At 45.0% G+C, this 11,877-nt stretch overlaps 2 protein-coding genes across 3 annotated transcripts in view; one reads left to right on the forward strand and one right to left on the reverse strand.

Moving 5' to 3' along the window:
* lrch4 (leucine-rich repeats and calponin homology (CH) domain containing 4) overlaps positions 1-4,577 on the reverse strand; it is a 41,879-nt gene extending 37,302 nt beyond the window's left edge. For both annotated transcript variants that reach the window (XR_013968667.1, XM_080839452.1), the window contains exon 1: positions 4,206-4,577. Coding sequence is in view for 1 of the 2 variants with exons in the window: in XM_080839452.1 (XP_080695578.1) it covers positions 4,206-4,377 (172 nt within the window). In the remaining variant the exon portion in view is untranslated. The remainder of the gene's footprint in view (positions 1-4,205) is intronic.
* Positions 4,578-8,496: 3,919 nt separating this feature from the next.
* On the forward strand, positions 8,497-11,595 carry LOC308366230 (F-box only protein 24-like; the record flags this gene model as incomplete). The annotated part of the gene is made up of 8 exons (XM_080839865.1): positions 8,497-8,512; positions 8,790-9,067; positions 9,388-9,646; positions 9,889-10,047; positions 10,185-10,324; positions 10,522-10,653; positions 10,845-11,015; positions 11,275-11,595. The coding sequence occupies 8 exons, from the start codon at positions 8,497-8,499 to the stop codon at positions 11,593-11,595; spliced, it is 1,476 nt and encodes a 491-aa protein (XP_080695991.1).
* Between the last annotated feature and the right edge of the window lie 282 nt (positions 11,596-11,877).

Below are 11,877 nucleotides of genomic sequence, written 5' to 3' on the forward strand. Positions count from 1 at the left end.
TGTGCCTGTCAGTAATCTACTAATTAAAAATCAATACATTGTTTTATGAGAATCAATGCAGCAAAACATAATATTGCGGTAGCAATATTTTCTTACAGCCCTTATGTCTGTACACACACACACACACACTCTCAAGCACGGGCACAGTATGGTAAACTATTCAAATGTAGATCTCTCTTAGTGGGAGAAATACCGACCCAAATCAAATATTTGACTGTACTTTGTTTGTAACCTGAGACTGTGCTGGCAAAGACAACTCCGGTGCCAAACTTCACTCTTTTCAGCTGAAAGAGGCAAAGACATGAAATGATATGTTGAAAGGTTCTGGAATGTTCCCCAGTGCACCTCAGGGCTTGGTCGGTGCCTCTAATGTCTCTGTGTCGCTGATCAACAGACCTGATTGGACACTGTGTTTGTCTAAACAAATACACACTCAGGGCACTCTCACTCTAACAAGAACGATCACCAACACCAACAAATACGCAAACACTTTCATCATTTTACACGTGTTTTTAAATGTGCCTGTCCCCATATTACACGTGTAAGCTAACGAAAAACAGCCAGTGGAACAATAGAAAACATAAGGAAAAGAGAGGCAAGAAAACAAGAGAAGGAGAAGGGCAGAAGGGAGAGAGAGAGGGACTGAAAGGAATGATGAAGTGAGAACGGGACAAGGCTGGAAAAGCGCAGCACAGGGTCTCTAAATTGTTTAAGGTAGAAAAAGGGGAAAGGGAGAGAGAGGGGGCGAAAGACAAGTGTGACTCAGACAATTGGAGGGTCTATAGGCTGGAGAGTGAGTTCCGGGCAGGAGGAGAGCCCCCCGTTTTCGGGAATGTGACGACAATGGGAGCAGCAGGAGCAGCCCAGGGACTGTTTCATCAAAAGCCCTGCCCCTCCCCCCACCGTAACCCCCGTCTCCCTCTCACACACACACACCCCTTCATCGTTTTATCTCAGCTGCTGCAGTGCTTAGTTGTGGTATGAAGTGTGTCTGCTCCCTCTGTCTCTCTGTTCCTTCAACAAAAAGCTGTTGTGTTCCACACGCCCCAGGGGTCACGAGTTTGGGGTGCCCCACGACAAATATTTATCAACTTTCCCTTACTGTCTCTCTCTTTCTCGCGCTCACTTTTCCCTTCTCCTTCTTCAACCTCTCTTTCTATCGGCCTATTGACCATGTGCCGTTTTTCTCTAGGCCTGCTTTCTCCGGTCTATCTCATCTCAATCTCTCTTTTCTGATTTTCCCCTCTAGCTATATCCCTTTGTCCTCATCTTTGTCTTCATCTTTCTCTCTCTCTCTCTCTCTCTCTCTCTCTCTCTCTCTCTCTCTCTGCTGTTATTTCTCTGCAGCGCTGTTAGTCCTGGGGCAGACAGGGGAGAGGCTGCACCTCCCAACCCCCTACAGGCTGCCAGGGAGGGGAATCCTGCTGTTATTACACCCCAGTTCTGTCCTGGTGCACACACAGACACAGCTACTGCAGAGAACACACAAAGATGTGCGTACACACATACACTAAAAAAAAAAAAAGACACAAACATGCATATACAAATACAAAAATACATACACCTACCCTGCCCTCTCACTAATGCACATGTGCACTTAAGACACACACATAAACATGTGCACACAAACACATTAAGGTTATTGGAAATAAGCAATAGTTGAGTTCTGAATCTGAGGGGGTCTTCTGTTAATATGTGGGATTTGCTTAGACACACAACTGCTGTTTTGTTCCCCTGGATGGTCCAGGGCCAGTCTCCCTCTCTCTGGGTCTGTCTGTCTCTCTCTCTCTCTCCATTTTCCCCCTTTCTACTCATGTCTTCTTACAGGGCTGCTGCTGCTGCTGCTGCTGCTGCTGTTGCTGCTGCTTCTTCTTCTTCTCCCCTCCCTCTCTCCTTCTCTCGTTCCGTCTCTCTCCTCTTCTTCCCTCAGGGAGAGCTGAACCCTTGACCTTCCTGTGGGGAAGTCTGTGCTGAAGCGTCGGCAGGAGACTGGAAGCAGCAGAAGAAAGAGGGAAAAAGAAGAAAAGAAAAAAAGACAGAAAGAGCGAGCGAGCGAAAGAAAGGTTGTTTTTATAAAAGAGAAGAGGGCCCCCCTTCAGGCCCTGCTGGCATCGAGCAGCAGTTTGTGGGCTTCAGTGTTCGGTGCTTCAGCCTGAACACTGCCCACTTCAGAGAGCACTCTCCAGCCTGCTACCAGACAACTGGATGCTCCGCTCATCTTCTCTCTATTCTGGGTAATATTTGTAGTTTCAGCTTCATGATGGCTGTCCAAAAAAAAGAAACACACAATACTGTCCTAACCTCCACCAATTGTTGTTTGATCTAAAAAGGTTCTCAGAGAAGCCTTACAATTACTGCCCAGCTAGGCTAAAAGCAGGGTGTGTCGCAGCCGATTCGCATGAATTTGAACATGTAGCCTTTTGCTGAGATGGACCTGAGAACAAAGACAAATTAGTCACTAGTATAGAGGATAGGAACAGGATTGGCCAAGCAGATGTAGAGATCAACGCAGATACGATAACACTGTATTTCTGGATTGTTTGTGTGTGTGCGCTGTATGACTGAACCTGGAGGAACCAGTCAGGCGTGCAGTTTTTGGGCAAGTCAGTAAGCAGAGATCAAACTCAGACAGAGCTAAGAGGTACTACTGACCCAAGGGCAGGAACACAATCACCATGGTGATGAGCGAGCAGTCTAATGTTTTGATGGTTGCTAAAGAGATACATCAAGGAGATAGTGAAATACAAATGGCAAAATCATGTTCCCATCAAAATTGGGCAACAATTATGGGTACAGTTAGTAAAGCAGACAAGTCTTACCTTGCCATACAGCCAAGACACACACACACAGTGAAAGAGTGGCGTGTGTTGGCACAAAGTCAGCATGCTAAGAGAATATTGTGTGTCTCTGAACCCAGACAAGTGTGTGTGCGAGTGTCTAAGTCTGTGACTGATGTTTCTTTAGTTTCTCACCCTTATCTACATTATTTAGGAGGCAGCTGGCGCCTCATGTAGGTTAATGTTTCTGAGACATGTCAAAAAGAGTTGTCTTCTGTTTTATTGCTCCACGAGTAAGTGACTCGCAAGAATACCAAACTGTAAATTAATTCAGTGAATTGAAGACACAAGCAGGCGAGACTGAGGGGGGTATAGGGTGGTTTGAAGACATGAAAAAAACATATAATCCTAAGTACAACTACTTACAAGCACCACTTTCAAGGCATTGGGGAAAGAAAAATGTGAAAAGCCATGATTTCTAGCTTTGGCCATGGCTCCAACACAACACAAAAACTGTGTGCAACCAAGATAACCTTATCTACAGTCTCAGACACATTAATCATACAAATATCAATTACTGTTACCTAGCTCTCTCGGTGGCATCTGTGTATATGTGTGTGTGTTTGAGTTAATACAACCATGGCCTATTCCCCTCACATGGCAGGAGAGCAGATGGTCACAATTACCGAGAACACAGCACTAGCTTCTTTGAGGAGAGGGGGCGTTTGAGGAGTGTCGCAGGGCGTCAAGCTGTATCATCTTAGCTAGCAAGCAAGCTAACGAGTTTGATTTCAACAACTAGCATGGTCTAATCCTCTTTCAACAGGGCAAGGAAGAATTTAGCCCAGCTAACTTATGTTACCACTATAATTGTATGTCAAAGGACGTTAACATTTCCATCACAGAGTGATAAAAAAGTGCATTGAAACTACTAAATTCGAATGGCTGTTAACAACAGGACAGTGACAACATTATGTGTTCGCTATACAACACAGGCCCTTCATATAAGAAGGAGAAGTATACCTACTGATGCAGCAATAACTCCTTTGCAACAACAGGAAGCGAATGCGAAAATCTTGAAACTTGCAGCTAATGCTATCTCTCACCTAGCGAGACACGCTGGTGGGAGAAAACGTGGATTGTAAACTAAGCAATACTGTTGAGGCTTGAAGTCAGTCACATTTCACATTGGACTTCAGTGTTTGAAGTTGCCTACTTGGAGTCAACTCAAAAAATAAGGAACTAGCTTGCTGTTCTGCACAACACGCCTGCTTGGCTCAGCTGGACGATGCACCACGTTACAGCAAATGCAGGTGGGGGAGAAGAGAGTGAAACAAAAGAGAGACCCAAATGACTGGACACTGAGACCCATGTCGCTTTATTTGTAAGACAGCGGTTCAGAAACAGAGGGAAAGGTAAACTGCCTACCTGCGTATGTAATGTCCGACAAGTCATAGTTCCTAGCGGTTCTTGGAAACTCCTTCAGTTTACGGTTAGACAAGTTGAGAGCACCGCTCGCCGCCGCCTCCTCCAGCGCCTTCTCCACGTTCCGGCTGGCCGCTATTGTCGCCGGCAGCTGGGAAACATCCCCAGCAGCCATGAAACACAAATACGCCGCTAATATCACTTTATTCGTATACTGAGTTAAAAGCCTAAAATTAAACTTTTCTTTCCGTTATTCTGTACTCGCAAACGGCGTGGTATCCCTGGTTGAAGTTCTGTAGTCCAAAAAAGACATCACGTTAAATCCAACAATAAAATGAATCTCCCACTCCAGACTGGACAAATACATCCACTCCGTTTCGCGAGCGGATCGTAGTAACTGTCAATCTGTCAGTAAGCTGCGCGAGGCAACCGGGGGCGTGGTCACTTGGTGAGGGAAGCCTTGATTGACAAGTCGGACACACCCTAAACGTATTCTTCACTAGAAAACACAGGCTTAGCTTGGAGGAAAGGGGCGTAGTTATTTTCATGATTTCAGAGGGCCAAGAGGATAGACAAGCCAATCAGAGAAAAGATGAACTTGCGGTTCACAGGAGTTCCAGGGAAGCGTCCTAAGTAAGAAAGTACTTATCGACAAAACCAGTCTTAAAACTGACTGTTATTTCGAGACAGTTAATTATCCAACTATAAACAAGGTGAAGTCAGTTGTTCACTGAATGAAATAGTGTTTTAGGGTACATTTACCAAAGGGTTAGAATGTAATTGCAGAATAATGAATGCACAAGAGGGAAAATAATAAATTCATCGACGATATTTTCGCTCTTTTATACGTGTGTGTGTGTGTGAGAGAGATGTTCACAAATTAAGACCTAATTTCATCACCCAAACAAATTATCTTTCTTTTTTTACTTCAAATTTCAGTCTTTTTCTTTCTCAGCAGCTGACCAGCCCTATACACCCTCTCTCTCTCTCAGCATCCATCAGCAGCCACCCACCCCCAACACACACACACGCACCCCTCCCTAATGTCCCATCTGCCCATCTGTCAGTCTCCTGATGTGCTGTGATGGTCACACAGCTGGGTCCGGAGCTGGAGTGAGGGGAAGATCTCTATTGAGCACTGGGTCCTTTCCAGTGCACAGCACCGTCCATTAATGTGCATTACAGCTTACAGTGTAAGCACACAGTCCATTACCATCATACAAATCACACACCCTGCGGATGTCTGAGAGATTACAGCAAAGCATTTCTGTCTCTGCCCCCCCGCCATGCTTTCATACCCCGACTATCAACATGAGGCTTGTAGCCAGATGAATGCAAATAAAATGTTAAATTCACTCTAAATGAAAAGTCTAGTCTTAGTTAAAGTAAGGGGATTTGTTTGACCATGGATCAAAAATATTGAGGTTTTAAAACTCAATTTGCATCTCTGTAGTGTCCTGTTTAATGATTTTTTTTTTTTTTTTTTACAGTTTTGTGACGAATATTTATCATAGCTGGTTGAAGTGTGGGGGGTTGTTCTGGTTTAGTATACAGTTTTGTCCTGTGATATTTACTGATTCCTGAAATGAATGTTAGTGTCAGGAAGGGACAAAAAAAGTGGGTCAGTAAATCATCCACAGAGTCAATACACTGCTGGGACAGTGCGTAGGAAGAAAGGGAGGGGGAGGACACCACAGAGGAAGAGCGAGGGAGGGGATGGGAGAGAGAAAGAGAGAGAGAGAGAAAGAGCGTGAGAAACTCATATGTCATACAGGCAACATCCACCAGTGGTGCTCCTCAGACACCAAGGGAGGCACACAAAAAATAGATAATGGGAAAACAAAGATGAGGGAGAGAAAGAGAAAAAAAGAGAGTGGGAGTATTGAGAGGAGGGGATAACACATGACCCACTACAGTGGGAAGAAAAAAAACAAAGGAAATGGCAAATGGGGACAAGCCAATACTATAAATAGCCATCAACATCAAGTGGGACAATGACAACTTCTATTTCAAAGACCTCTATAGAATGAAATTATGGTTTCTTAATAAAGTTCCAGAGGAGCTTGAGGAACTATCACCCCACTTCCACTCTCTAGGAGTTTTAAACCCTCCTCACCTGTCCATTATGTATCCCACCTCCTCCACATTCTCCTCCTTTTCACTGGTAGCTAAACCCTCCTCACCTGTCCATTATGTATCCCACCTCCTCCACATTCTCCTCCTTTTCACTGATAGCTCTACCCTGACATGACTCCTCATCCATAGGCAATCTCCACTATAGGCATCCCAGCACCAGCTACCAAGCCAGACATGCTTCTCATCCATAGGCAATCTCCACTACAGGCATCCCAGCACCAGCTACCAAGCCAGACATGCTTCTCATCACCGCTCTTAATCAAGCATTCCGATGGGCGAAGAGGTGAAAGGGGTATTGACCTGTGTGCACATTCATCAAACACTCAGTGGGATATTTCTTAATTAATTACAATTACACACTTTTTGCCATGATCGATTCTGCCATCAGATCAATAAGCCTAATTTCCCCAGAGTTCCCATACAGTCTCAATTGGTCTTTTGCTCTTACCTCATCTCATATGCATGTGGGTCATGAAGGACAATGAATATTAATGCTCATTAGAAGAAGCGTAAAACAAGCCTGGGACACTGCCTTTGTTTCTGATAACCCACTTAGTTTGTCCAGCACCATGTTCTCTCTTGCTTGTTTGGGTGTTTGTCCAGCACCATGTTCTCTCTTGCTTGTTTGGGTGCTTTTTTCTTCCTCTCCAAATGTTCCATACTGTTGTTGGAGGCCTATCAGGCAGAAACATGCAAAAGCAAAAACATAAGATAGGACACGTATATATGTTTTTCCTGTACAGTGCACAGACGTGATCAGACTCTGCTGGAACAGAAGCCACAGTAAAAGATAGTCTGTATTCATATGGAAACTCAGTGACAAGAGCAGAGAGGAAATCAATGACGTAGAGGGAAAAGATGACAAATGGTGGATAGAGGGGGTGAATGGTGAGAAGAAGAGATTACTTGTGCGCATGTATGTGTGCGTGTGTGTACGTGTGTGTGTGTATGTGTGAGTGTGTGAGAGAGAGAGAGAGAGTATGAATGAGTGGCTCTTGAAAATTGAGAGTGCACCAGAATGATTGGAATGAGATTGAATGTGACCATCCCCATGCCAGCTGCAAGGAAAGAGCAATAGAGAGAGAGACTGACAGAGAGAGAGAGAGAGAGAGAGAGGAAGAGAGAGAGGAAGAGAGAGACAGCTTGGCTGGAGCCTATTGGCCATTAACACGTTATAAAATTTGACCCATAGAAAGTCATCCCTTACTATTATATTTCAAGACAGTCGAATCATAGATTTCACCAATCATGGATATTCTTAAGTCTTCATTAACAACATGTGGTAGTGCAGCTACCACAGTTAAAAGTATAGAAAATCTTGACACACTTGGCCTACATAAGTTACAAGAATACTTTTTACCTAGTAGCTCACAAACACCCACAGCAAAGTTCTAGAATAGTCTTTCATAGTACTATGATGATGTCATAGGTGGGATTTTTAAAATGGAATTTTAAAGTAGAATTTTAGAGCATGTGTGGCAAAAGTGGTCATTTTACAACTACAATCAGAAGGGGAGACCAACAAAATTAAATTGTGAAACATTTTTAGAACATATAAAACAAATACTGTTACAATAATGGCAGAGAGACCAAAAAGAAGTAAAATGCGTTTAGTCATGAAAACTGAGGCGCCACCCACAGTAAGTAAAGAAAATTGCACCAGATTCAATTATTGAAAAAAAAGGTTGACATAATATGCGCTTGTAAATTATTTTAATGAACTGTGATTTCCTTTGTCAAATTTCTAGCCAAAGAGGAGAAAGACAGGCTTTCCAACACTATCTGTGGAGGGTTCATTAACAAATATCAACTCTTTGCCACCAGAGCTGGTGAGCTTATTCTTATCTTTTATATCAGTCATAAGAAATACATGCATAACCATAAACATGTACATATAATTATTGTGGATATAAACCAGTCACATACACATTATTCATATTTGCAGTTTGGCATTAAAATTACCCATTTTCCACTTAAGGTTGAAGAGATCCTGTCCTGGGTGTCGGCCCGTGATGTCATTTCCTTTGGGGCCACCTGCAACGCTTTTCATCTGCTGAGCCTGAACTCAATCCTATGGAAAAAGCTATTCCAACGCCATCCAACAGGAGGACTTCCTGTAAATGATACCTTTAATATAGCCCCCATCAACTGGAAGCGGATGGCCATCTTCAAATGTAAGATGGAGGGGTATCACCCTCAGGTTATGCTTGTCTTAACTCTGCCATTAACTTCACAGTGACAGTTACTTACCCTCACCAACAACTCTTTGTAATTTGATCTTCCGGCTAGTGTATTTTGGTAGTTTTCAAACTTCAAATATTTGATCCAAAATACAAAAGGAGACTTTAACTTTTTCAGCCTGGATTGACCACCTGTATGCTGGAACTGTTATTCTAGTTTATCTGTTACCTGACACCATCTCTAAAGATCTCTCTCATTCTTCCTCCACAGACACCCAGGCACTGTATATGCAGCGTCTGGGCAGTGGTGGAAGTGGACGCCCGAGCTTCAACTCGGGTCGCGGCGGGGGTCAGTTGGTGTGCCCTGCCGTCATCCCTCCCCAGGCCTTGGGCTTCCGTCGCACCCAGCCCACCCGGGACCACCTGCTCCTGTGGGACTACCAGGGCACCCTCTTCATGCTGCGCAACGGTGTGATTTCCTCGCTGCACGGTCAGCTGACCTGGAGACGCGCCGCGCGCCCCTCCATACTGTGCCGTCATGCCAAAGATGTGAGAGGCAGTGTGTGCATGTGTGCGTGTGTTTGCATGCAATACATGTGATGTGACAATGTATGTTTGAATAGCTGAATAAGTGTGTGTGTGTGTGTGTGCGTGTGCGTGTGTGTGTCTGAAGTTAGACCACTTGACCCTTGGCTGAATATTAACGAACACCATGTCCATTTCCCTTAACTGACTACAGCTGTCAAAACGTTTACTGGCCAATAACACACCTTTCCTGAAGATTAAAAAAACCCTGTCTAATAACATAGCAGAGGAAGGATCCGGAAGATGGTTCTGTTCTGACTGCACTTGATTTCTTCTCTCGACAGTTTGCTGTTGACCCCCGCAGTGACATCTCCCACCGCATGTACGTGTACGTCCTCGTGAGCCGCATGGATGCCCCTCTAGCTCCTAACGCAGCTGGAACCTCAGGCTCAACCCTGCCACCTAAGAGGTGCGACTGTGTGGAGGTCTACCAGCAGGACAACGGCCTCAGGGTCTTCCGCATGACCTTCCACTCCTCGCTGACCTTCACCCAGATCCGCCTCACAGGCACAGAGTTCAACCGGACCCTGCTGTTGCTCACAAGTGTGTGGCTAGACAAGTGATTTCTATGGAGCTGTTCATTCGATTTCAATAGATTGGCCTTGATTTTTCATTAGCATGAAGCAGTGTGCTTTGCTGAAATTATAGATCATTCTTTGTCTGGATACTCTTAGTGTATTACCCAGTAACTACTAGGGTAGGTGATTTTGGTAATTTTATGTAATATTCTTACTTGATTGTTTACTCTCTCTCTCTCTCTTTTATTCTCTTCATCTGTCTCTTAGACACTGGGAAGGTGTTTGCGCTGTATGTAAACGAAGCCCATCTGAACACCCCTCGCTCCTATACCGTGCAGCTGTCACTCAAGAAGATCAGCAATTTGATGCCCACCATGTCAATCACAAAGTTGCACACAGGCTTCAACAGTGCTCTGTACCTCACAAGTATGGCCAACACCCCCTCCCACAGCCAACAATCGTTACATTAAACTAGAGAACATACATGATCTGAACCAAACTGCATTGATGTCATCCTCTACCCTTTCCTTTCTTCTGTTTCTGCTGTCTCTTGTTTTTTTCAGCTGAGGGTACAGTTTACATTGAGGTGCATTCAGCTGGAGTCTACCGCCAACTGTTTGGGTCCAACGTTGGCTTCGATCCCCAAGACATCCACGTCCCGATACCTCTCTCCATCACCAATAAGGTTCCCATCACCAATCGAGTTATGAAAACTCAAACACACCCTAGTTGTAATGCTTTTAGCCCATAACATCCCACATTGCCTTTAGATACCGATGAAAGCTAAAAGAGCAAACACTTGTAAGGCCATGGTTACTAGGTATAGGAAAACTCATCTATCCACAATGACAAAACACTCTTGTTTCTCTATTAACTCGTGTCTCTGCTCTCACCCCTAAGGTGGTTAAGTGCTCCATGAGTCTCACGCATCTGGGCCTGGTGGATGACTGTGGCCAGCTGTACATGCAGGGCTGCAACCGCTATGGGCAGCTTGGAACAGGAGACAAGATTGACCGAGGGGAGCCCACTAAGGTGAGTGAGTCTAATGTGTGTGTGAGTGTGTGTGGCTAAGACAGGTATTTGTATATATGTGTGTGTGTGTGTGTGTGTGTGTTTTGGTGTGTGTGTGTGTATGTGTGTTTATATGTGTTTGTGTATAGGCAGTTCATTTCTTCCCTGTGCTGTCAGTGGCTAACCTGTGTGTTTCACCCTCTGCGCTGTAGGTGGCACTGACTTCAGCGCTGGTGGATGTGTGGTGTGGACTGAACCACTCCCTTGCCCTGCTCCAGGGGGGCTCTGGCAGCAGGGAAGTCCACGGCTGTGGATGTGGTGCTGGAGGTCGTCTGCCTGGATGTCCTGATGGCAGTGCTGTCTTTGTCAAACTTAGCGTGCAGGTAAGAAAAGTCTGACACTGACTGACCAGTCGGAATTGATCTGTCCCTCAGAAGAAATCATGTCCCTAAAATCAGTGCTCCAGTTATCCACAAGGTTGACTGCATGACACAATGTTGAACCAGACTTAACCCTGGGTCTCTACTAACAGGAAACCGATGAACACTTGTTTTACCTGACATGGAGGTGATCATACTGACACCTGTGATCATGTTCTAGAAAAAACACAGTTGATGATTAAGACGCCCCTCCATTTCTCAGGCGCCTCGCTGCACACGGTCCATCTGCGCCTCTAAGGACTGCCTGTACCTCCTCTGCAACTTTGACATCGACGAGCCCCCCGTCACCTACCCCATGCCGGTTGAGGCGAAGGACAAGCAGGAGAGGGATGTGCACAAGGAGAGGGAGCGTCTGAGGACGCACCTGACTCTGATGAAGGACTGCGACAGCATGCAGGAGCAGCTGGACATGCTGCGGGGCACCATCCAGACCCACATGACCCTCAGCCCCACCCACAGGGACTTCCTGGACCAGGCCATAACCACCATCCAGCACTCTTCCTCCTCCCCGATGGACTCCTAGGTCCCCTTACCACAGGCTGCTGGCTGTAGCCAGAGACTGTTTTTCTGCTATGCTAAAAGGTTTATTTTAATACCAAATAAATGTACTTCTTGCAAATTTAAGCTGGAGTTCTTTCAATCTCACCACACACCATCAGATGCACAAGGCTGGGGTTTTATGTTGGTTGTCACACTTGTGTGTCACTCTTGTGTGCATTTGTACATTTCAGGGACTCATACAAGACATTTTGAGTAAAATATATTTCTGTCATAAAAATAGCTGTATCTTTTACCTAGGCTAAAT

The sequence above is a fragment of the Sprattus sprattus genome (genome assembly GCF_963457725.1).
Source record: "Sprattus sprattus genome assembly, chromosome: 5".
In the NCBI taxonomy this organism is placed as follows: domain Eukaryota; kingdom Metazoa; phylum Chordata; class Actinopteri; order Clupeiformes; family Clupeidae; genus Sprattus; species Sprattus sprattus.